The sequence below is a fragment of the Euphorbia lathyris genome, chromosome 1 (assembly GCF_963576675.1).
Source record: "Euphorbia lathyris chromosome 1, ddEupLath1.1, whole genome shotgun sequence".
NCBI lineage: Eukaryota > Viridiplantae > Streptophyta > Magnoliopsida > Malpighiales > Euphorbiaceae > Euphorbia > Euphorbia lathyris.
Window position 1 is genome coordinate 134,870,196 of NC_088910.1, and position 26,615 is coordinate 134,896,810.

The 26,615-nt window shown below is 36.3% G+C and overlaps 2 protein-coding genes and 1 long non-coding RNA gene across 5 annotated transcripts; 2 read left to right on the plus strand and 1 right to left on the minus strand.

Annotated features, from left to right (window-relative positions):
• The first annotated feature begins 555 nt into the window (after positions 1-555).
• Positions 556-24,849, plus strand: LOC136219525 (NADPH HC-toxin reductase 1-like). The gene is made up of 5 exons (XM_066006958.1): positions 556-803; positions 1,912-2,084; positions 3,694-3,906; positions 5,255-5,621; positions 24,536-24,849. The coding sequence occupies exons 1-5, from the start codon at positions 689-691 to the stop codon at positions 24,847-24,849; spliced, it is 1,182 nt and encodes a 393-aa protein (XP_065863030.1). The 5' UTR covers positions 556-688.
• Positions 7,877-10,189, plus strand: LOC136215603 (uncharacterized). Its single transcript, XM_066002944.1, has 3 exons — positions 7,877-8,789; positions 9,038-9,169; positions 9,254-10,189. The coding sequence occupies exons 1-3, from the start codon at positions 7,962-7,964 to the stop codon at positions 10,016-10,018; spliced, it is 1,725 nt and encodes a 574-aa protein (XP_065859016.1). The 5' UTR covers positions 7,877-7,961; the 3' UTR covers positions 10,019-10,189.
• On the minus strand, positions 15,879-19,206 carry LOC136215619 (uncharacterized). 3 transcript variants are annotated; one of them, XR_010682672.1, is made up of 5 exons: positions 18,998-19,206; positions 18,151-18,245; positions 17,675-18,023; positions 17,492-17,593; positions 15,879-16,155 (listed from the first exon to the last, which is right to left on the minus strand). It is a non-coding gene; the product is annotated as an uncharacterized lncRNA (long non-coding RNA). The 3 variants fall into 3 exon arrangements; XR_010682666.1 differs by having other exon boundaries at positions 17,675-17,774; positions 17,886-18,245; XR_010682660.1 differs by having other exon boundaries at positions 15,889-16,155; positions 17,675-17,774.
• Positions 24,850-26,615: the final 1,766 nt, after the last annotated feature.

The following is a 26,615-nucleotide window of genomic DNA, read 5'->3' on the forward strand; positions in this document are numbered from 1 at the left end:
ACGTGGATCCCAAACTCATGGGTGATGGTATGGTCTTACATAATAATGCCATATGGACCAATTTATATTCATTTGATATAAATCATTTATTTGACATGAAAATCCTGATCCCTAATCATTTCCCAATATAAAAACTCAATCTAACAAATTCTATGAGTTTTTATATCAAACATCTTTTGTTACGTAGAGTTTAGGTAAGGGTAGGTCTATCCACTCCCAATGTCAGGACAAATCATAAACATCGATGAGAGTTTACAGTGGAATTTACATATCATCTATCAATGAGGGCTAAATTTTAACGGAGTGGGGAATCGAACCTCAAACCTGTCAACCCTCATTAAACATCCGGTCTTCCACTTTATTTGGAGGACCCCAACGTATATTGTAACCATACTTAATAATTAAAATATAGGACCTCTTATAATATATGTAGATCTATGTTATAAGAGGTCCCCCATTTCACGTATAAAACCGGATATTTCTAATAATTTCCTCAAATCCTACACTATTTATGAGGTGACATGTCACCGATACTATCGAGGACTAATATTTTGAGATTAATTGATCATAATATATTTATATAAAATTACTTCTAATTCAGCTGTACACAGCGAAGCATGATTGAATTGTATATTGAGATCAACTAGTAGAAACTTGCAGAAAAGCAAAAGAAGTAGAGATTAAAGAGATGAATCATCAGAGAAAGGTGTGTGTTACAGGAGCTTCTGGTTATATTGGTTCCTCCCTCGTTAAAAAGCTACTGGATAAAGGCTACATTGTTCATGCTACTCTCAGAAACTTAGGTATAATTCCTCTCCTTAATTCATTTTTGTTTCTTGCTTTTTAAGTGTTTGTGTAAATGTCTGAGAGAAATCAATTAATAGTTTCTTTGGGTTAATTCATGATTGATTCTTGCTTTTCAAGTGTTTGCGAAAATGTTTGAGAGAAATCAATTAATAGTTTCTTTGGGTTAATTCATGGTTGTTTATTGCTTTTAAAGTGTTTGCGAAAATGTCGGAGAGAAATGGTCACTCAATTTTGAATTTTGTTTCAATTAAGTTATTCAACTTTTACCGATTGGTGACTGCCATTCAGCAGACATATGTCGTTTGGCAGCCACATGTTTTGATCAATAGTGAAAGATGATTACTGCTATGTGACAGTCACGTAGATTATTTTTTGCTTTTCAAATAGCAGGAGAAACTTAATTCAAACAAAATTTAAAGTTAAATGACTTTGTTGAAACACGTTGAAGTTTACTAAAATGTATAATTGGTCAATGAACTTTCACGTTTACGTCACTCAACTTTAAATTATTTCAATAACTTTGAATTTTATTTCAATTAAGTTAACCCCGTGATTTCAAAAGCAAAAGGATATCGGAAAATTGATGTAACCACATCAACAATAGTAAACTTTTATCACTATCTGAATCAACACATGGCTGCCATCTAGCTGACCGAAACGATACGTGGCTACCATCTAGGTGACACGTGTCGTTTCGGTCAACTAGTTGATAACCACATGTCATCTAGGTGGCAGGTGTAGTTTCAATCAACTAGTTGACAACCACATGTCATCTAGGTGCCGTCAAGGGTGAAAGTTTATTGGTGCTATGAGTCACGTCACTTTTTTGGTGACTTTTTGCTTTTGAACCCACCTAAGTGACTTAGTTGAGACAGATTGAAGTCGGGTGACCATTTTGAAACAACTATGAAAGTTAAGTGAACAACGATGCATCTAACCCATAGTTTCTTTGGGTTAATTCAGGATTGTTTCTTGCTTTTTAAGTGATTGTGAAAATGTTTGATAGAGAAATCAATTAACAGTTTCTTTAGGTTAATTCATGATTGTTTCTTGCTTTTTAAGTGTTTCTGAAAATGTCTGAAAGAAATTAATGAATGACTGCAGAAGATGAATCCAAAGTGGGATTGCTTAAATCACTTCCAAATGCAGAGACTAATCTTGTACTATTTCAAGCTGATATATATAATAACAACAATGATTTTGAGCCTGCAATTCAAGGCTGTGAATTTGTTTTTCATCTTGCTACTCCTCTGCAACATGATTCCAACAGCTCTCAGGTATTTATGGCTTTTTTTAACAGTTCATTTCACCTGCAATGCAAATTTTTTTTTTTTTTTTATGACTGATATTGCTGGATTAAAAACTGTAAAACCAAATTTCAAACTTCACAATTCAAATGCGTAACACTTGTTACCGGGATATAGGGATGTAAACGAGACGGGATCCGTTCCGTTGGGATTCTGCCCCGTGAGGGACGGGGAATCCTCGATTAGAATGCAGGGATGAAGATTGTTTTGTCCCTCGACGGGAGAGGGACATGGATAGGTATCCCCACCCCGTGGGGATCCCCATACCTGTCCCTGATACACTCCCAAGGGATCCCGGTGGATTCCCCGATTAATTCCACATTTAACATTTATTTTTTATATATTCTTTTGTGATTCTTTTTAGAGTTATTAGGGTAGGTCAATTTTATTTTTTTATTTCTGCCACTCAACTCTAACTAAATCTTATCTTATTATTTATCGTTATACTATATCAAATGCTAAGAAGATGGAGAGAAAATAGAATAAAAGTTTTTAATATATTGAAAAAAATAATGAAACGGGTAATGGGGGTCCTGTAGAGATAGGGATTCCATGTGGGCCGGGGAGGAGAACAAAAGTGTCTCCATTTAGGTTTCGGGATGGGGATTAGGAATCCCTGATAAGTCCGCCCCGCTCCCCACCCTGTTTACATCTGTATAGGAATAAGACAACCTCAGCCTAAACTTCAGTTGTGAATTATGATGAAAACTAATAATAATGAATTTTTTTTTTTAAAATAATGAAATATATATATATATATATATATATATATATATATAGTAATTAAAAATAATCTAGCATATTCGCAAACTTTCGAGCCGAACCTGAGGAAGTTCAAGCTCAGCTTGTTAGTTCTCAAACGGATTCCGAACTCGAGTCAAGCTTTATCGAGCCGAGCTTTGACTGAGCCGAACTCGAATAGTTTGCGAACTACCAAGACTCGCTGACACCCCTAATATGAATAGAGTAATTACAGGGCCAACTAATAGCCATAGCAAACTAAAGTCCGTTTCGTTAAGTCATACCACCTATACACTTTGTCAAATTTGACCATTACTTGAGGGTTTTATTGCAATCACCTCCTTTTGTCAAATTTGACCATTACTTGAGGATTTTATTGCGAGCACCGGGTGCTTGCAATGCCCCTTTGGAATTGTAAGGAGTATTGCAAGCACCGAGTGCTCGCATTAAAACCCCATTACTTCACTTCATGCATTGGTAATGTGACACTCAACTGAGTCAAGAAGAGTGAGAAAAGAAGACAACGATGAACAATAGCTTTAAAAACTAGTGTTGATGTCCAACATATGTATGTCCCACAATCTTTTCTCTCTAACCGAGTGTGGATGTCAATTGATGAGCAAGTATGACGAAGACACATACGTGGCAAAGAGTTGATAAAAAAAACAGACTTTGGTTCGTCGTGCTGTTAGTTGAGCCTGAAATTGCTCTATCTATATAACTTTAAGCTCAACATTGAACAATTTTATACGCTAAATCTGTGTTAAATTAAAAGAATAGAATTTAATCAACAAAAAATCGAAAACGATCTAATATAATCATCTATATTGTGAAACAGTATAAAGACAGGGTTGAAGCAACAGTTGCAGCAACGAAAAGTGTAATTTATTGTTGCATTAGATCAAAAACTGTGAAGCGTCTGATATATCCAGGCAGTATTGTTGCAGTTTCTCCATGGAATGATGATGGAAAAAGCTTCAAGTCTTGTGTGGATGAATCCTGTTGGACCCCTCTTCATCTCTCCTTTCCTTATTCCAACGACGCCCTATTGGTACTGCTTTAATTACAGTTAAAATCAGGTTATCGTGTCAAAATCCGTTAATAATTTTCGGTGATATGGATTAAAAAAAAAGTTAATGATATAGGTGAATTATACTCATGACATTTCAACCTTGGCTGCCTTTTTTCTATGACCCCTGAACTTCGAAATATGATAAAGAAGTCCCTGAAAACTTTAGTATTTAATAGCATAAAAGTCGGTTAACCTTTGACTGTTCTAATAGCAGTTAAGCCTCCATTGCAAAGCTGATTGAAATGATATTCTAAACAATTTAAATTCTTGAATCTTTTGGTTTTAAGATCATTTAGGTGTGTGGGTTGTTTCTAGAGTTGCAAACTAGACGGAGATTCTCCATAACTGTCAGAGATCCATCCCGTCAAGGACAGGGAATCTCCGCGGGGCGTGGATGAGGATTGTTCCCACAAAGGGGAATGGGTTGGGGATGGGGATAGGTATCCCACCCTGTGGGGATCCTCGTACTCGTCCCCAATGTCCACGGATTCCCCCCAATTCATTCCCCATTTAAGATTAATTTTTTTTTTCTTTTATATATATATATTTTTTTGTAATTCTTTTTAGAGTTATTAGGTTAGGTCAATTTAGGCGTTTTTTTTATAAGAGAGAAAGTTAGTGTTTAGAGAGAAAACTCAAAAAATGATGATTTTGAACAATAAAAAAGTGGTTCCATAGTAAATAGGATACTAAACAACTTTAATTCTTGAAAATTTTCATTTTGAGGTCGTTATCGGCCAAATTTGGCAAAGTCAATAAAAAATGAAAATTTTACGAACCACAAAGTTCGGTTTGTAACAAAAAAAACCACAGGTACTAATCTACAAAAACGTGAAACCACAGGACATTTATTTGAAATTAGCTCTATTTTTTTGTAAATTTTTTTTTATAGTTATTAGCTTAGGTCAATTTTATTCTTTCTTTTCGTCACTCAAATTCAAACTCAATCTTATTCATTGTTGTTATACTATGTTAAATGCAAATAAGATAGAGAAAAAATAAAAGAATGAAACAGAGAATGAGGATTCCCGCAGGGTGAGGACGAGAAAAAATTTGTTCTGTTTAGGTTGTGGGGACGGGGACTGGGAGTATAGTCAAACTTGTCCATATCAGCATTTGTTTTTTTACTGATTTTTTTTTGTTCTGTACTACAATGTTATGATAGTGTAAAGTATAAATGTTTTTATATCAAGAAATGAAGTTTAGAAACCATAATATTAATAGCGGTACAATTCAGACGCGTAAGTGCATTTTACTAAGTTTCTTCAAAAAAAAAAAAAAAAGTGCATTTTACTAAGTTTTAATAATTTATTTTTATTTTGTGAAGGAGTCTATAAGAGCAAAGACACTTGCAGAGAAAGAGGTTTTGAGAGTTGAAGAAGATAAACTAGAAGTGGTAACTCTTGCTGTTGGGTTAGTAGGAGGACAAACTAGTCTTTCCACAATTCCTAAGTCTCTTCATTTGCTAATTTCACAACTTACAGGAAATTTAATTGGATATCAAGTTTTGATGTTCTTACAACAAGTTTTGGGTTCAGTTCCAATTGTGCATATTGATGATGTTTGTGAAGCACATATCTTTTGTATGGAAAACTCAGAAATCAAAGGAAGATTCATCTGTTCATCTTCCACTCTAACTACCAAGGATATTGCTTCTTACTTCAACATTATCCTCAATTCAAGATTCATCACAAGTAAGATTTTCTTCTTTGCTTATGTTCTTGATTGTTTTTTGGGTTAATTCTAAAAAAACGAATGTGGTTACACTGATTTGTAGATAAAGGACGGATAGGTTTTTTTTTGTTTTGTCAAAACCGTGTTTTTTTTTTGTCAAAACGAGGACGGTGCTCATCGCCATTTTACAAAATCATGGATTTTTGGATTGACACTACCAATTTGACCGTTAATGAAAATTCTAAGAATTTAACGATATTTTAAGTAACTTTAACTTTTCAACTTTTTAGTTTGGCAAAAAGCACAATTAAGCCTCTGAATTTTATCCATTTTAAGGATCATGTCCCTAATCAATTATTTTTTCACATTGAGCCCTTAATCATTGATTTTGTATGTATCCGACCCTTATTTAACTTTTCTATCGAGTTTCGATGGGACGCATCGTCAGGACGATTAAGCATGTTGACATGGACAAATAAAAATAAGATTTTCTTGACTAGAGAGTAAAAAGAAATTACAGAAATCAATTTTCAATATGTTCTTCAAAACTCTATCTTCTCCTATCCCATTTTGCAATTTCCAGCATTAGAACCGCCAAATCGATCTTCTCTCCTAACACAGAGATCGATTTCCATCTTGGAATAACCTACTGAAAATCGATTTCTATAATTTATTTTTTATTTGTCCATATGAAAGTGAAAATTCCATGTCAGCAAGTTGATGTAAAGGTTAAATAAGGGACAAAATCACAATAAAATTAATGATCAAAGGTTCAATGTGTAAAAATAATTGATTAGGGACTTGATCCTTAAAACAAGCAAAATTCAACGGTTTAATTATGCTTTTTGCCTTTTAGTTTTGAGGTCATGTAGGTCTTGTTGGGGTGAAGAGAGAGAAAATTAATGTTTAGAGAAAAAAAATAAAAAAATGATGATTTTGAAAAATAAAAATGTAGTTACATAGTAAACACGATATTAAAAATATTAAATAACTTTAATTCTTGAAAATTTTCATTTGTCAATATCAATATAAAAGTCTTTGATTTTGCACAAGTACAGTTCTTGATTTTGAAAAAAAAAATCATATTCATCTATAAATCAGTGTAACCAATCTTGGAATCATTCCTCCTGCAATGAATTCCAATGGATTGTTAAAAATATGTTTGTGGTTGTAAAAGAAAAACTAATTATAAAATTAAGGTGTTTTGGAAACATTTTAGAATTTTAAGTTAGTCAACTAAATTTCTAGGAGTTCGATTCTCGGAATGTGTGTTTGGGATTTAAAATCCCAAACATGCTTTTCCGTGAAGTAATTCCGGAGATCAAGAAGAGAGTCTAGGGATGCAATTGCAATCCTAAACTCTCAGAGCACATGGAATCACTCTTGTCAAGGTGGATTCCAATTGTGTGAACTTGTTTGGTAAAATTTACTAATAGCTGTTTGTCTAAAATGACAAATAAGGATAGGGTAAAACATTTATTTGGAATTAAAGAATATTAATTAAAGGTAAAAATATCCATAAAAAGAGTTGAAGCAATAAGCTAATTGAAAAAGCTCCTAAAATTAGCTTTTTGGACCCAACAAGCTCTTTCAAACCTCTCTTTACCAAACACTACTAGGGATAATTACTAATCTAACCCAATGAAGGACCCCACTTTACATATCTAACCCACCTTCTTTTCATTTTACCAAATTAGACAAATAAACCCATTTTGGACAAAACTACCCTTGTTTTAGTTTGAAGGTTCATCTCCTACCTCCCGCTGCTTCCACTTCGACTTCCTCACCTGACCTTTCCCATTCAACTTCATTGTGGTTCATCTTCTTCAGTTTCAGTTCGTTTCAACTGCATTTTACGTTTTGAACTCATCACTATATATAATCCGGGTTGTTCTTCTCTACATTTTCATTTTTATTTTCATCTCCTACCTCGACACCAGTTTCAGTCCGTTTCATTCTTCTGCGCGCGGAACTTATGGCGAGAAAACGGAAGGCGACGGCGGCGACGGCAAGCGAAGAGGAAGGACGGACGAAGCATAAGGTAAGCATGCATCATCTTCTTCCCTGTTGTTACCGCCATTAATGAAGATTAAATGCGCTCGAATGCGCTCGTATGGTAACTGTATGTAGATATGGTTGCATTTGTTACCTAAATGCGTTCAAATGCGACAAGGTATTATACGTGAACATAGTGTCGCATTTGTTACCTAAATGCGACAAATGCGACGAGCCATTCCATTAAACTGTCGCATTTATTACCTAAATGCGCTCAAATGCGACAATCTACACCATGAAACACTGTCGCATTTGAGCGCATTCACAGACGAATGCGACATGATTGTAAGCCTTATACATAGAATATGTCAGTTTTGTTAGAGAATTTAATGTGTGTATGTTTAAAATTGTTACAGCATGATCCCAGTGAATCTAAAAAGAGAAAACATAGTTCCATTTTCAAATATCCCAAGGCGGTTAATTCGGATGCTCAAGTAACAGTGAGATTTAACGTGGATTCTGGGGTCATGATAAAGAAGTATTTGAGTGAAAAGCAGTTAGAAATGTATAGGAAAACATGTTTTGGTCAATATTTGGATATGAAGGTTGCTAGTTTCTCTTCTGGCATAGTGCATCATGTCCTATCACGGGAGATTAAACATAAAGAAAGGAAACACAGGGAGATGTGGTTCAGGGTGAGGGGAGTTGATATGCGGTTTGGAGATTGGGAGTTTGGCTTGATAAGTGGTTTAAGGTTTGGGGTAAACATTGGGGAATTCATGGAAAGAATGTATGAATTAGAGATGCCGCATAGGTTGCGAAATAAGTACTTCAAGCAATACCAGACAATAACGACAATTAACTTCTTGGAAGTTTTGCAAAGTGTACAATGGAAGAAGAAGGATGCGACTGACAGATTTAACCAAGATGCTGTGATGATTGCCATGTTGTACTTTGTGCATGGCAATGTATTGGATAATGCTAACGAGAGGCATGCAAAGGATTGGGTTTTGGATCTTGCAGATTATCCAAGACTGTTTAATGAGTTTCCATGGGGGACGTTGGCTTGGGAGGAGACATATAGATTCTTGGACTGGGCTATTAGCAAAAGACTGGAGCAATTAGAGGCAAGTGCAGCGGGAAATAGGAATCGTGTTCCATATCAACTTATCGGATTTGCACACGTATTTCAGGTATGATTTGTGTATATATGTTTGGTGTATGAATGCGTCCGAATGCGATTACCAAATTTGCATCTGTGTCGCATTTAGTGTTGAATGCGCTCAAATGCGACAAGGTTGGGTTGCTAACCTTATCGCATTCGAGCGCATTCAACACTAAATGCGACAATATTGGGTTCTAACCTTGTCGCATTCGAGCGCATTCAAATGGAATGCGACAATGTTATAATTCTTATCAAGGGATACCCTCTTATTTGCAGACTTGGATTCTTGAGTTGTGGAATGTGACTCATGCATATTACACAATGAGAAGTGGCAACCCACTTCCACGCTTGCTGAGATGGACCCAGAGAATAGTCCCCTCAAACAAAGCAGTCAGAGAAACGTTTTCTGTAAGTGGAATGAGATTTGTATGTTTCTCTTTATTTTGTATTTGTTTACCAATACATTGCTATTTTTTTTTTTTGCAATGTAAGGTTGCTGATCTTCCAGACGCGCGTCTTGTGGTTGAGGATGAAGAGAAAGAGTTCGATTGGTACACGTATTTGGTGGACCATGTTGAAGGACGGGAAGCTGATATAAATGCAATATTTGCCCCAATAATGAAAGGTAAGGAGAAGGTTGAAGCTGAGGAGGAGGAAGGTGATGAGGAGGAGGGGGATGATGAGGAGGGTGATGATGAAGAGGGAGGTGATGGAGGTGATGATGAAGAGGGTGGTGAGGAAGGGGATGATGAAGTTGATAGATATATCATTGCATCACGGTCACAAACGACCGAGATAAAACAACTTCAAAAAGTTCTAACGGATGTGCTTGATAGGCATCATAGGTGGTGCAAGGGACAATTTAGCAAGGTCGACAGTAGGTTGGGCAACCTAGATGAATGGGTATCATTGATTGAGGGGGATATGAAAGAATTAAAGGTGATGGGTCGACCCAATGCTAATGTGGAGAATGAGGAGGCTGAGACCAGTAAAGTTCGGGAGGAGCCGATGAAAGATGGAAAGGAACAAGAGGCAGATATGGTTCAAGAGGAGCCGATGAAAGATGGAAAGGAACAAGAGGCAGCTATGGTTCAAGATGATTTGACCAGGGGCGATGAGGAGGTTGAGAATGTTATTGTCGTACTAGACGATTCTGTGCCCGAGGAAGTTGCACAAGTAGATGAGGTTGTCCATCTTGATGATTCTGTGCCTGAGAAAGTGGCACCAAAGTTGCAGCAAGAGGTACAAGTTGGTTGAATTTATACATATCGTATCTCTGGGTCGCATTCTGTTGTGGAATGCGCTCTAATGCGACAAGATGTTACATTATAGCTTGTCGCATTGGAGCGCATTCATCTCCAATGCGACAAGATGTTGCACTATAGCTTGTCGCATTCCATTTGAATGCGCTCGAATGCGACAAGGTTAGAACCCAATATTGTGGCATTTAGTGTTGAATGCGCTCGAATGCGACAAGGTTAGCAACCCAACCTTGTCGCATTCGAGCGCATTCAACACTAAATGCGACACAAATGCAAATTTGGTAATCGCATTCGGGCGCATTCATACACCAAACATATATACACAAATCATACCTGGAATACGTGTGCAAATCCGATAAGTTGATATGGAACACGATTCCTATTTCCCGCTGCACTTGCCTCTAATTGCTTCAGTCTTTTGCTAATAGCCCAGTCCAAGAATCTATATGTCTCCTCCCAAGCCAACGTCCCCTATGGAAACTCATTAAACAGTCTTGGATAATCTGCAAGATCCAAAACCCAATCATTTGCATGCCTCTCGTTAGCATTATCCAATACATTGCCATGCACAAAGTACAACATGGCAATCATCACAGCATCTTGGTTAAATCTGTCAGTCGCATCCTTTTTCTTCCATTGTACACTTTGCAAAACTTCTAAGAAGTTAATTGTCGTTATTGTCTGGTATTGCTTGAAGTACTTATTTCGCAACCTATGCGGCATCTCTAATTCATACATTCTTTCCATGAATTCCCCAATGTTTACCCCAAACCTTAAACCACTTATCAAGCCAAACTCCCAATCTCCAAACCGCATATCAACTCCCCTCACCCTGAACCACATCTCCCTGTGTTTCCTTTCTTTATGTTTAATCTCCCGTGATAGGACATGATGCACTATGCCAGAAGAGAAACTAGCAACCTTCATATCCAAATATTGACCAAAACATGTTTTCCTATACATTTCTAACTGCTTTTCACTCAAATACTTCTTTATCATGACCCCAGAATCCACGTTAAACCTCACTGTTACTTGAGCATCCGAATTAACCGCCTTGGGATATTTGAAAATGGAACTATGTTTTCTCTTTTTAGATTCACTGGGATCATGCTGTAACAATTTTAAACATACACACATTAAATTCTCTAACAAAACTGACATATAATAAGGCTTACAATCATGTCGCATTCGTCTGTGAATGCGCTCAAATGCGACAATGTTTCATGGTGTAGATTGTCGCATTTGAGCGCATTTAGGTAATAAATGCGACAGTTTAATGGAATGGCTCGTCGCATTTGTCGCATTTAGGTAACAAATGCGACACTATGTTCACGTATAATACCTTGTCGCATTTAGGTAACAAATGCGACCATATCTACATACAGTTACCATACGAGCGCATTTAATCTTCATTAATGGCGGTAACAACAGGGAAGAAGATGATGCATGCTTACCTTATGCTTCGTCCTTCCTCTTCGCTTGCCGTCGCCGCCGTCGCCTTCCGTTTTCTCGCCATAAGTTCCGCGCGCAGAAGAACGAAACGGACTGAAACTGGTGTCGAGGTAGGAGATGAAAATGTAGAGAAGAACAACCCGGATTATATATAGTGATGAGTTCAAAACGTAAAATGCAGTTGAAACGAACTGAAACTGAAGAAGATGAACCACAATGAAGTTAAATGGGAAAGGTCAGGTGAGGAAGTCGAAGTGGAAGCAGCGGGAGGTAGGAGATGAACCTTCAAACTAAAACAAGGATAGTTTGTCCAAAATGGGTTTATTTGTCTAATTTGGTAAAATGAAAGGAATGTGGGTTAGATATATAAAGTGGGGTCCTTCATTGGGTTAGATTAGTAATTATCCCTTCTTATAACCCCTCCTTTATTCCCAAACATCTTTCCCATCCCAAACAACGTTATCGTTAATCGCTAGCTTCCCACTCCTTTACTAACTATTCTCACCAATCAAACTCTTAGAAACACATAAAAAAATATAATAATAGTATATTTCAATACTTGAAGAACATATAAAGAGAAAAATATTGTGTAAAAAAATAAAATATCTTTCCGTGTTTGGCAACAACACCAGAAAATATTTTTCGGTGTTTGGCTACAACACCATAAAATATTTTTCGGTGTTTGACTATAAAATTGGAAAATATTTTCCAAAATTTCATGCATTGAAAATATTGTGTCGAAAAATAAAATATTTTTTTGTGTTTGGCAACAACACCAGAAAATATTTTTCGGTGTTTGGCTATAACATTGGAAAATATTTTCTAACCACTAAATATAGATTTTCTGTATTTTTTTATTTTCAATTGTATATATCAAAAACAAAAAAGAGATTCATATGTATTAACCACAAATTAAGCACCAAAAACACACATAAATTGTAAGGTGTCGTTTTGTTGGTGGAATGGAATGGAATGGAATAGAATTGTTATTACAAAGGAATAGAATAGCAAAGAATGGAATAGAAATTCCTTAGGAATAACTATTTCTATGTTTGGTTGGTGGAATAAGATAGAATAGAAATAATTTTTCATTCAAAAGATAATATTACCCTCAAATCTATTACTATAAATTGTATGTTTTATCGTGTTATTAACGTTAGTGTTTTTTTTGCATTTTTTCTTCATTTTTCGTGTTTTTACGGTTAGTTTTTCTGTTTTTCAGTTTTTTCCTTTTTCTTGTTTTTTTGCGTTTTTTCGCATTTTGTTACTTTTTCGTGTTATTTATGTTTTTTTCATGTTTTTCGTATTTTTCACGTTTTCGTGTTTTTTACATTTTCGTGGTTTGTTTGCATTTTTTGTCTTTTCATGTTTATCACGTTTTTCACGTATTGTCATGTTTTTGTGTTTTATCATTTTTCGTGTTTTCGTGTTTTGTCACTTTTTCGCATTGTTCATGTTTTATGCCTTTTCAAATGTTTGCTTTTTTACGTTTTTTTTGTTTTTCGTGTTTGTTCACCTTTTCATGTTTTTTGCGATTTTTTTTCATATTCTCTAGTTTTGTAATGTTTTCACATTATTCATGTTTTTCGTGTTTAATATTTTTCGTATTTTTACATTTTTTTAACGTTTTCCCCATTTTTCTCTAAATGCGTATGTTTTGGGGAAAATGTTTTACTCTTTTGAAAATGGTAAAACATTTTCCCTTATTTCTTCCTTCTTTTTCCATTGACTTACCACATATTTTCCTTTAACTTATTTTCCTGCTCAAACAAACACTGAAAAATTGAGAGAATATTTTTCTGCAGAATATTTTTTCCCAAACAAACGGACCTAGTTTGTTATAATTTACAATTCTCACTTGGGAATTTGAAATCAAGTTTTAGTTGTTGCAATTTTTTTAAAAACTTAATTCTGGAATTCGGTTGATAAAAAGTAATTATTTATGCAAAGCAAGGAGGTTCCATTCTGTCATCGACATCAATTCAGTTTCTTCTAAACTTTACCTTTATTTTATTTTTTATCATTAATTTTAGGATAATTAATTTATTAGTCTCTATATTTTGACAAAACATACTGTTTAGTCCCTGTATTTTCAAAAACACATGGTAAGGTCCCTAACATTTTTCTCAATGAACTGTTTAGTCCTTCTGTCTGTTTGTTAGATTTTTTTACCGTTTATGACTTTAGAAATGACTAAATTACCCTTTACTATTTACCTTCAAACTTTAGAAGAGGAAATACAATTTAGAAGAAGAATCTATTTGTATGGAGAACAAGAAAAAGAAAAGACTCAATGCTTACGAATTTGAACGATTTATGAAAGAAAATCAAGAAGAAGACTACTCAAAGTTGATTTCAGATGCATTAGAGTTTAAAGGAAAGGAAAAGAAGAACGCAAATCCAAATTGACTAACAAAATCTTCATGAGAGTCTAACGGCAGGGACTAAACAGTTCACCGAAAAAACGTTAGGGACTAAATAGTTCATCGAGAAAAAGGTTAGAGACTTTATCATGTGTTTTTGAAAATACAAGGACTAAACAGTGTATTTTGTCAAAATATAGGGACTAATAAATTAATTACCCTTAATTTTATCATCTATCTTTCCAAAAGGTGTTGTAGATTAGAAATAAACTAAATCATCATAATTATAACTATGGTCAGAAAACAATCTTTGATTAATGAGTATGAATTTATAAAATAAGGATGTGATTTTTTTTTTTTTTAATTCTATGAGTGTCATTTCATTTAAATAAGCTTTTAACAAGAGCCGTAAAAAAAAAACTTCAAATACAGGGTTAGGCTATAACAAAGTAAGCATAAAAGGCATCATAATTCAAGAGAATGTCCCAAATTTAATAACGGAACTCATAATTTAAAGTTTGTTCAACGAACATTTCAATTCCGGACATGATTTTCAATAGGTAAAATGAATTTTTTAATTTAAAACTCTATTAGCATTACCACAAGGTTATTAAAATTATCATTTATATCAATTCAAATAATAAAGTTTTTTGAAAATAAAAGGCAAAAAGCATCCTGAGGCCTCTGATCTTTCATTGTTTGATGCATTAAGCCCTCGATCTTTTATTTAGACACATTGAGTCCCTGATCTTTTACCATTTGGTGCATTAAGCCCTCGATCTTTCATTTAGACACATTGAGCCCTTGATCTTTCATATATGGGTGTATTAGGTCCTTCCATAAATCAATTAATATATAGGTTTATTAAGGGCATGTTTGGTGTGACAACAAATGATGTTCTAAAAATAACAAATTCTAAAATAAAAAATATATTATACAAATTAATAAAAATAAAAAATAAAAAATTTATTGAACACAATAAAACCTTGTTTTTCGATAATTATGTTCTAAAAATAAAAATAATGTTAAAATTAAAGCACATTTTGTGGAAATAAGAAGGGTAATTTTATCAATGACAAGTAACTACAAACAACTGTTCATGAAAAGAGCTTTTCATGAAAAGCTCCAAAATGTTGCAGTGTCCAGAGAAAATGCGAAATGCTGCAGTTATATAAACTTAACCAAACATGCCCTTAATAAACATATATATTAATTGATTTATGAAAGGACCTAATACACTCATATATGAAAGATCAAGGGCTCAATGTGTCTAAATGAAAGATCGATGGCTTAATGTATCAAATGGTGAAAGATCAGGGGCTCAATGTGTCTAAATAAAAGATCGGGGGCTTAATGCACCAAACAATGAAAGATCAGGGGCCTCAGGATGCTTTTTGCCAAAATAAAATTATCATACACATTTTTTTAAACATCGAATTTAATTTATAAATTAAGTCATCTCATCATAAGATTGACATTTGAGTAATTTTTCATTCCTTTGCAAAGTCTTTAAACAAAATAAGGTAAGTATATAAATAGGGTTGTAATCCAGCCTAGCCATGTATGCTTATACTCATCTCATTGAAAAATTAACAAGCTCAAATTCAACATCTTGTTTGAAAGCTGCTCTCGAACTTGTTCACAGCAACTCGATAATTCTGTTTATAAACTTCGCTTCCAAACAAATCATCAATCATACTAATATGAATTTTTTTTAACACAAAACTAAATTGTTTTACATTTCTTTTTATAGAAATACAATTATTATTTAAAAATAATCGTTAAAATCTTAATCACAATGGTGTTCACGAACATTATAATCAAGTTTGTTCATAAACCTATAATGGAGACTGCTCGCAAACTTCCAGACCAAGTTTTGTTGTGTTCAAACTCGGCTCGCTTATAAATTCAGTTAAACTCAACCAAGTTTTTATCGAGCCAAACACCAAACTACTCATTAGCGGTATAAATTCTTATAAACCCTTCCCTTCTTCCCAAAACAAGGGTAAGATTAATCATTAGCTTTCCATTCCTTTACTAACTCTTTCCAACTCCACATTCAATCAATCTTTTAAACACGCATTTAAAAACTATACTAATAATATATTTCAATAAATACTATTTCACTATTTTATTTTCTATTCAATCTAAATATTACAAAAATTTTGAAAATAAAAATAAAAATATTAAAATAAGAAATGTAAAGGTTACTTCCATTAAAATTTTCCAAGACTCTCAATTCCACCTAACAATGAGCCATAATGAACAATAAGGAGCCATCATTTACTGCTACTTTTTCCTTTCTCCTTGTTTTGACCTGGAGATACAATGATTTCAAAAGTTCAGCACATCACAACTTGCAAAAAGTTCATTAGATAGATGTAATTACGATGAAAAATGCTTCAAAACTCATGGATAGTGGCAACAGGTAGGATACCCACGGGTAATATCAATCCCAAATCCTTATCTTTTTATTTTTTAATTATCCGTACCCGTCCCATTACCCTAACGGGTATAGTTTTTGCATCCCAAACCCGTCCCATTTAATTCGCAGGTGCCCACGGGTACCCTTACCCGTTAAGAATCAATAAATAAAACAAAAATATTACAAATCTAATAAAGTATAAATTTAATAAATCATTCATCATTCATCTAAAAATTGAACAAATCAAATGTATCACTCAATAGTACCATATTTCTTATATTTTTAAAAGTTATCATTAATATATATGCATAACAAAATTACATGTAGCCCGAAAACACGACACGAAATCGATACTAACCCGAACAGGTTAACACGATTGTGACACAAAAGTTTTTGGATTGGATTTGGATTTACTCTTTTTAACACAAACCCGAAAATGACACAACACAAACACGACTCGAACATGAAATTGCCAGGTCTATTGAAATATATCAAGTACCAAAATAAAGCAGACTTTATGAAATGAATGGAAAAACATCTTGATGCAACAATAACAACAACAACAACAACAAAGCCTTAGTCCCAAAATGATTCGGGGTCGGCTAACATGAACCATCATATAAAACCGTCAAATCAAGTCGTGTCAGCGATACAAATTCTCTCTCTCCACTATGTCTATCCACTACCATATTTTCCTCAATCCCCAATAAACTCATATCACTCTCGATCACCCTCCTCCAAGTTTGCTTAGGTCTTCCCCTACCCCTCACCACTACATCCCATTTGCCACTCTTCAGTCCTCCTAACCGGCGCATCAAGCGCTCTTCGTCTTAGATGCAACAAAAAGATAAAAACTATCAACCCAATTCAGTTCGTCCAAAGTTACGTTATGAAGATACTATCATACTCCCAATATTCATTTACATTTGAAAACTTGAATTGAATTCGCATTCAATTACATTTGATATCTATGCAGCATGCTACCATTAAGAGCAGTTTCACTACATTCAATCAAAAATAATGGAATATTAGTCTAATGTGAGACATTTAACGTATACCACTCACACACATCTAAAGCGTGAAACCTTTAATAGTATTTACTAGATAACAAATAGATCAAGCATAACCCAACAATTATCATTATATCAATAGCTTCAAAATGCACTAAGAAACAAAAGGTTGATGAGATAACGCATGGCTTTAAGAACAATAGTACATGCCAACATACCTACTTTATGATGGAGACTAAAATGGCCATAAAACGTGTTGCCCAAATATCCAAAACCTCATTAAGTTCGTCTTCTGTACATGGTGAAGTTCTTTCAAAAACCTTATTAAATAGAAAATGTAAATAAATTATTCAAGAGTGATATAAATAAGCATATAAATTAAAATATACAATAAAGCTTACATTTTTTTAAATCTTGAGAATCATGTTGTCGTAAAACTATTTCCAACATGCACCGCATTACAAAGTATCCACATTCTGTAGATCCTTTTTGTTGAGAACACTGCACGTAAATTTACAAAACGGCAAATATAATAACAAAACCACAAAAGCCAACTCCACAAATCATATCACCCAACTAAACAAACTCTAATACGAAAAACAAAGCACGCACGCTGAGAGGAGACGAGTGGTAGGATTCATCCCTCTTATTAATAGGGATCTTTGATTCCTACGGGTTTAGCTTGAAAATATCTTTGTTGATTTAAGGTCAAAATCAATACTGTCGTCATAAATCCGTATCCCTTCCCTTCTTCTCAAACAAATCAAACTCTTAGACACATATTTAAAAACTATCCTAATAATATATTTATAAATGTTACAGCAAATTTAAAAATAAGAACAAAAATATTAAAATAAGAAATGTAAAAGTTACTTACATTAAAATTTTCCAAGACTCCCAATTCCACCAAAATCAAAGTACGAAAGAATACATTTTCTCCTAACAATTTCATCTTCCATTCATCAAGATAACCTGAAATAGAGAAAAAAGAATGAAAGTTGCAATGAGTGGTAGAAGGAATGGTTGCATTTATATCAGAATAATGCCATCAATGAAGAGATTAAGGTTAGAGAAAAAGAGAATGAAAGACAAAAGCTAAAAAGTAGTGATGAAAGTTGTAATTGATATCAAAATAAAGCCATTTTGCTTCAAATTTTATGAAATCTCAATCCTAATTAATCAAAATTTGAACAGATGTGCAATTAGAATGAAACTTTGAGCACCCAATGAGTTTGAGAGAGGAGGAAGAAATCACAATAATAATGCCATTTTGCTTCAAATTTCGAAATCTCAATGCTAATTAATCAAATTTGAAGAGAAACTTAAGTTCTTAGGGTTTTAAGTTTCAACCGGATCTGCAAATAGAATGAAAGACAAAAGAGGGGAAAATAAGTGATGAAAGTTGTAATTTATATCAAAATAAAGCCATTTTGCTTGAAATTTCACGAATCTCAATGCTATTGAATCAAATTTTGAATAGATGTGCAATCAGAATGAAACTTTGAGCGAGAGGAGGAAGAGATCATAATAAAAATAATAATGCCATTTTGCTTCAAATTTCATGAAATCTCAATGCTAATTAATCAAATTTGAAGAGAAACTTAAGTTTTTTTTACGATTAAAGATTTAAATTTGAACCAGATCTGCAATTAGAATGAAAGTTTGAGCTCAAACTGAAACTAAGAAACACAATTTAAGAAACCTTTTATGTATTAGATACATACCTTTGATCAATTCGAGCTCAAGTTGCTGTGGTTATGGCTTCTGTTTGATTCGATTCTAGCAAAAGGAGTTTAGATTGTCAAACGAGTGAGTTTGAAATTGGGGATCTAGAGCAAATAGTTTCTTGTTGTCGATCTATGTCAGGCCGTTCTCTATCGTCCATTTATTTTCAATGGACGGTCTTAGATTCAAGATGATTCTGTGACCAGGATCATTGATGTGTGCAAGTGCAGTATGTTTTTAAAACAAGGGTATTGTCATACTTGGCCATCCTTTTCCATCCTTAGCAACCGAAAATAACAAAAATACCCTTTCAGGTATTGGGATGGGGAAGGTGGCATTTTTTTTTCCTCTCCCGACACGCGGACGTGAGGTTATTACGTCTCACAATGTGATGAGGCGTAATAGCCTCACGAGTCGTGGGTGAGTGTTCTATGAGAAGTGCCGATCTAGTCGGGATGTCCTACCTCTTAAAATATTCAAATAAAATAAACTTAATTTTTTTTTGAAAAAATAAACTTAATTCTGATTTTTTTTTTAAAAAAAGAAAAAAATTGAAGTAACATGTGAAAGGTTAATAATTATTTTAAGTAATACAAAAAAAATTGGAATCTTGTAAAAGTCCTTCAAAAGTCTCTCTCGTAAAACCTCCGTGCGTCGTCGACGCCTGTTGCTACCCTGGCAGCACCGCCACCGCGAGATTACTGCCGATGAGAGGGTCCTTCCATTACCGGTGAAGGTTAGTCTCAATTCTGTTTGAGTGTGTGTGATTTAGTTGTTGTTTGGAGGCGGTTCGGACCGATTTGCGATCTTGACCTAGAAATCGATTCTGGTCGTTTTTTCGTTCCTGGAGGCGAAGGAGCAGCGAGGAGTGGTAGGCGAAGCCGTGAGTAGGGCGCGCCGGCGGGTCTGATTCCGGAGGCTGGGTAATTGGTTCGGTTGCTGTGAAGTAATTTTGGGATTCCTGAGTTGCGAACAGATTGGGAATTCTGCTCTATCACGGGATTATTGCACTGGTTTCTTGATTCCACCATACTGGTTAAATTGAGTGGAAAATGGACAGGGAAATGGAACGATTGAGAATTGAAGGTGATGAAGGGGACACATTGATTTGATAGCGACGCCGGTTACGGAAGTAGAGGTGGATGCGGGTCTTCGATTCCTGGGAAGATTCGTGGCAGACAGGCCGCTTAATTTCTTGAGCATGAAAAACAGATTGGCAGTCTTGTGGAGACCGGTTAGAGGAGTTGATATTCAAGAGGTAAGCTCTAACCTCTATTCTTTTGAATTTTTTCATCCAATTGATAGAGATAGGGTCATTGCTGGAGGTCCTTGGTCGTTTGACAACTATGTGTTGATTATGAATGTCTGGAATTTTGGAGTCCATGTGGACGAGGTGAATTTAATGCATTACTCTATTTGGGTGCAAATTTATGGGTTACCTGTGGGGACTATGTCAGAAATAGTAGGCAAACAACTAGGAAACTTTCTTGGTAACTTTGAGGAGTATGATTTGAATAACAATTCTGGTATGTATAGACAGTTTATGCGTATCAGAGTTAGACTTGACAGTGAACGACCACTGAAAAGGTTTAAAAAACTAAGAAGCACAGGAAATATGTGGGCTTTGGCAACCTTCAAATATGAACGTCTGGGGATTTTCTGCTATGTGTGTGGCTGCCTGGGACACACGGAACGGTTTTGTGAAAGAATTTTTAACCTGCAGGGGGGAGAAATTCAAAGAGAATGGGGAGAATGGCTTAAGGCCCCAGTAAGGAGAGGAGGGGATCAAAGCGGGGCTAAATGGTTAAGAGAGAGTAATGGGACAGGGAGGCAGCGGGGGATTGGAGGAGGGAATGGCGGAGGGTTAGGAGTAATGAGGGATATAACCAATATGGGGAGAGGGAGAGGGGTGAGGGGGCCAAACACACAAGTCGGGGGAGGAGAGAGGGAAGTTCTGATTTGCCCAATTACAGGGCCATTCTTTAAGGTTATAATAGAGGAAGAGGGTGAGGTAATAAGGGGAGAGGAGGGGAGGGACAAGGGGGAGGATACTGAGATGGAATTAAACGACATTAGAAAGAGAAGAAGGGAGGAGCAGGGCAAGGGGAGGGAGGGGGAAGGAGTGAATAGACAAGTGGAGGAAATCTCTGTTCCTGGAAAGGATAAGGGGATTTTAACGGAAAATGTTTCGGCGAGCCCTAAAGGACAGGGCCGCCGGAGAGAATGAGTTGTTTAAGCTGGAACTGTCGTGGCTTGGGAAACCACCGGGAAGTTCGCTCTTTGAAGGAGCTTGTTTCTTCCCAAAGCCCTAGTATTGTATTTTTAATTGAAACATTAGTAGAAGATCAGAGAGTTAATGTAATAAAACAGCAGTTGAAATTTGAGGGAGCATTCCCTGTCAGTAGAAGAGGCCGGAGTGGAGGTTTAGCTCTTATGTGGAAAGCAGGAATTCAAGTGATGGTTAAAAGCTTCTCTGACCATCACATTGAGGCAATTATTACTAATTCGGCCCAGGGAGATTGGAGATTAGTAGGCTTTTACGGCTTTGCTGATCGTAGTAGGCATGGAGAATCATGGGATTTACTGAGGAGATTGGCTAGTGATTCTTCTCTTCCGTGGGTTGTGATTGGAGACTTTAATTGCATTCTAAACAATTCTGAGAAGGAAGGGGGAGCTAGTTACCCTAATCTTTTAATGCAGGAGTTTGCCAAAGCGATCGAGGATAGTGGTTTATGCGAACTGGAATTGAATGGTAACCCTTTTACATGGGAAAGAGGCAAGGGTTCTGAACTATGGGTTAAAGAAAAACTTGACAGGGCTTTTGCTTCAGCTGAGTGGTTGAACCGGTTTGATAATTATCAGCTCAAGTCCTGTATGTCAGGGTACTCGGATCATCTTTCGCTCTCACTTCATCTGGAGCGGGAAAGAAGTAGAGGTAGAGGAAAAAGATTCTTTTTTGAGGAAGCTTGGCGTAAGGAACATGAGTTCCAAATTCTGGTTCGAAGTCATTGGAAGGGGCAGGGTCGTAAACCAGTTCAAGAGAAATTAGAGGGGTGTGTACAGAAAATGGATGTGTGGGGAAAGGGCTTTAATACACGGTTCAAGAGCCAGATCAGAAAATGGAGGACCCAAATGGAGAGGTTACATGGCAGCAGTGATAGGGACTCCATTGCCGCTTATTTCCTTGCCAAAAGGAAACTTAATGACACCCTTGAGGCTGAAGAGGTTTATTGGAGGCAGAGGGCTAAGGCTTTCTGGTTGACTGAAGGGGACAGAAATACACACTTCTTCCATGCTAATGTCAAAGCCAGAAGACAACAAAATGTTATTGCCTCTCTGTTAGATGAGAATGGGGGAGTGATTGAAAACCAGGCGGGTTTATTGGACCTTGCGCAGCAATACTTTCAGGAAGACTTCTCTGCTTCGAATTTGAGTAGGGTGGATACGGTCGAGGTTATTGACACATTAATTGATCCCTCCACAAATGAATCACTTATTGCACCTTTTGCTCTAGAGGAATTTAAACAAGCCCTGTTCTCTATGAGTCCTAACAAATCCCCTGGCCCTGATGGGCTTAACCCTGGTTTCTATCAAGCATTTTGGGATACAATGGGGGGTAGAAGTGGGAGCAGCTTGTGCAAGGTGGCTCCGAGAAGGGGAATTTCCGAAGGGGATAAATGATACCACAATTGTCCTTATTCCAAAGCTTGATAACCCTCAAAGGCTTAAGGATTTTCGCCCTATCGCACTGTGTAATGTCATCTATAAGATAATTGCTAAGGCCTTAGCAAATCGGTTAAAAAAGATACTCCCTCAAATTATTGGTGACACACAATCTGCTTTTGTCCCAGGCAGGTCTATAATTGACAATGTTCAGGTGGCCTTTGAAAGTATACACTTCATGAAGAGATTAAACAGAGGGAAGAATGGTCAGGTTGCCTTAAAAATTGATATTAGCAAAGCCTATGACAGAGTGGACTGGGAATTTCTGAAAGCAGTGATGATTTGCTTGGGATTCCATGAAACCTGGATTGGGTGGATGATGCTCTGTATCACAACTGTGAAATATAAGGTGTCAGTCAATGGGGAGTACTCTGACCAAGTTGTCCCAGGAAGAGGGTTGAGACAAGGGGACCCTCTATCGCCCTATCTTTTTATCCTGTGTGCAGAAGTCTTATCTAAACTAATAAGAAAAGCTGAAGATGAAGGGCTTATCTCAGGGTGTAGGATCTGTAGAAGGGCACCGGCTGTAACACATCTCTTTTTTGCTGACGACAGCTTCCTATTTTTTGGTGCTACTTCAGTTGAGGCTAGAAAGGTCATGGACATCCTATCAGAATATGAGGTGGCATCGGGTCAGGCAGTAAATTTGAATAAATCAGGGATCTTTTTCAGTTTAAATACGTCTGAGGAAGCAAGAGCTGAGATTAAAACGATCATGGGGGTGAGTACTCCACTTGACACAGGTCGCTACTTGGGATTACCGTCACTTATCGGGAGATCCAAACGCAGAATCTTTACTTTTCTGATTGATAGATTGCGCAAGAGATTTGGAGCTTGGGGTCTTAAATTCCTTTCCCAGGCTGGGAAAGAGGTTCTTCTCAAGTCTGTGGCTCAAGCCTTGCCAACTTTCTGTATGAGTACGTTCCTTTTACCCTTATCTATCTGTGATGAGTTGCAAAAATTAATGAATTCTTTTTGGTGGGGAATGAAACCTGAGGGGAGGAGAAACATTCACTGGTTTGATTGGGGTAAACTGTGTAGATCAAAAGAGTTAGGTGGGATGGGTTTTAAGGACCTACATACGTTTAATCTGGCAATGTTAGGCAAACAGGGGTGGAAATTACTAAAATTCCCAAATACTTTAGTAAGTAGAATGTTCAAAGCTAAATATTTCCCTATGGAGGACTTACTTAGCTCCAAATTAGGCAATAATCCTAGTATGGTTTGGAGAAGTATATGGGAAGGCCTTAGTATATTGAAGATAGGAACTAGATGGAGAGTGGGAAATGGTAGATCTATCAGAGCTTGGGAGGATGCATGGGTTCCTAAATTAGAGGGTTTTTGCATAAACTCCTTTATGGTACCTGGATTGGAGAATTTGACGGTGGCTGAACTATTACTTGAGAACGGGTGTGGGTGGGACATACAGAGACTAAGCGGGTGCTTTAGTGAAACGGAAGTGCAGGCTATTAGTGATATCATCCTGCCATATAATGCAGGGGAGGATATGAGAATCTGGCATTGGTCAAGGGATGGACACTATAATGTTCATTCAGGCTATTTGTCTGGCATGGGCATGGTAGAAGGAGACAGAGCTCATGAAGGTTGGAAGAGGTTGTGGAAGTTGATGATCCCCCCAAAGCTTAAGCAATTTATTTGGCGCCTCTGTTCGAAATGCATACCCACTAGGGTGCGGCTGGCCCAAAGAAGAGTCCCTATTACAACTGAATGCCCTGTATGTGTGGAGCAAGAGGAGTCGGATAACCATTTATTTACTGATTGTTGTTTCGCATGTGACATTTGGCGTATTGCAGGAATACCTACTCCGTCCTTGGGAAACATGAATCTTAGTGATTGGCTCCTACATGCGTTAAGTGACTCAAATCAAGATTTGATCGCCAGAATATGCTGTGCACTGAAAGCAATTTGGGACCACAGAAACAGAGTCCTCTGGCACATGAGATGGTGGCCGGCAGACACCAGTTGGCGTATCAGCCTAGAAGCAGTTCAGGACTGGAGGGCCTATCAACAAAAGGCGTCGGGCACTAGAGCGGCAACATGGAATGGTGTGACGGGTCAGCAAAACCGCGATGGAGTCGACGGACCATTGATCAGATCAGACCTGTAGACGCTGCCGTCGTCTGCATTAAATCGGCAACAGACCGCGGTTGTCGCTCAACAACAACAGCATGCACAAAGGGCAACAACAGGGAGCGACTTTAATCACCCAAATGATCCCGTGCTGACAGAATGGCGCACCGCGGGGCAGATCGCAGTAACTCAGAGATGGACAACACCTAGCCCAGGCTTTGTCAAATGCAATGTTGACGGGGCAATCTTCAAAGAGCTGAGGAGCAGCGGTATGGGAGTGGTTATTAGAGACGAAAGGGGAGCTTTCTTACTATGCAGCAGTAGCTTTGTCCCAGGTATAAAAGAGCCCCGTGTCATTGAAGCTCTTGCAATTCGTACGAGCTTACTCTGGCTCTCTAATATGGGTTACACATTTGTTGAATTTGAATCTGACGCTAAACTAGTGGTAGATGCCATTCATTCCGGAAAACAGGATATCTCTGAGTTCGGAATGATAATAGAGGAATGTCGAACAGTATTAAGATCCACCCCATCATTTAAATTAGTTTTTATTTCTCGTATAGCGAACAGTGCAGCTCATTTGGTAGCTAGGCTTGCCTGTTCCAATGCTAGCGATTTCTTTTCAACTGTAGTGCCGAAATGGCTTGTGAACACTATTTCTATGGATGCGAATCCATCATCTATATGATCTTATCTTTCTGGTTCAAAAAAAAAAACATGTGAAAGGTTGAAAAGAAAAGAAAGATAAATTAATAATGCATTCACGTGATGCATGGCTAGAAAAGACAACAAATCTTAATACAATGTTTGAAATCAAAATATTTATGTGATGTATTATGTAAAGACTTGTGTTTAAATTGACAATGTTATCAGAACCGGACAGGACATCAAACCAGATTTATGATTGGGTCACGGGTCACTTGGTCGGATCGGATGGCTCGGAATGGTCGGACCGGATGATGTAATAAATAAAAAAATATATTAGTTATATATAATTAATTCAAAATTATAAATATAAACTATAATTAATTATAGTCTTTTCTTTCTTTTTCCTACCAAAAAAATAAACTATAATTAATTATAAATATAAACTAAATGTCTTTCAGAAAAACTTACAATAAATATAATTAATGAAATTATGATAATAAATTAAAAATACAAATAATTAATAAATGGTTTTTTTTCGAAAATGAAAGGAAAAGAAAAAAGAAAAAGAAAAGCAGAGATAACTCAGACGAGAGAGGTGTATAAAAAAAATTGAATATAATAATCATTAAAAGGAGCCGCAGTGTTATTGATATAAAGTCTCACATCGCTAATCTGATGAGAAGAGGATATGTTTAGTAATTATAAATAGAAGTGGATCAAAGGTCAATAAGTGATCCATCCTGTGGGCCTAGTGGAATGAAATTTATTTCATTCATACTATATCTGTTTGTCTAACAGATCAGTTTTTTTGTTTTCTTTTTTTATTTGAAGAAAATGGATTCTAATAGATAAGTTTTAAATTTTTTTTTAAATGTAAAAGAACCGAAGTTGCACCGGTTTCCGGTTTGACCGCCGATTTCCGATCTAACTCCGGTTCTTGCCGGTTTTTTGTACATAAAAAAACCGGTGTAACTCGGACCAGAAGTCTAACTGGTTCCCGGTTCGACCGATTGAACGGGTCGGTCCAGTCCGAGTTATATAACATTGTAAATTGGTGTAGACGTTTGTGGTAGAAAATAGTCAACATATGTGGTCTGGCACTCTATAAATTAGAGTTAGTGTATTGTAATATTAGTATGCAAAAAAAAAGTGTGA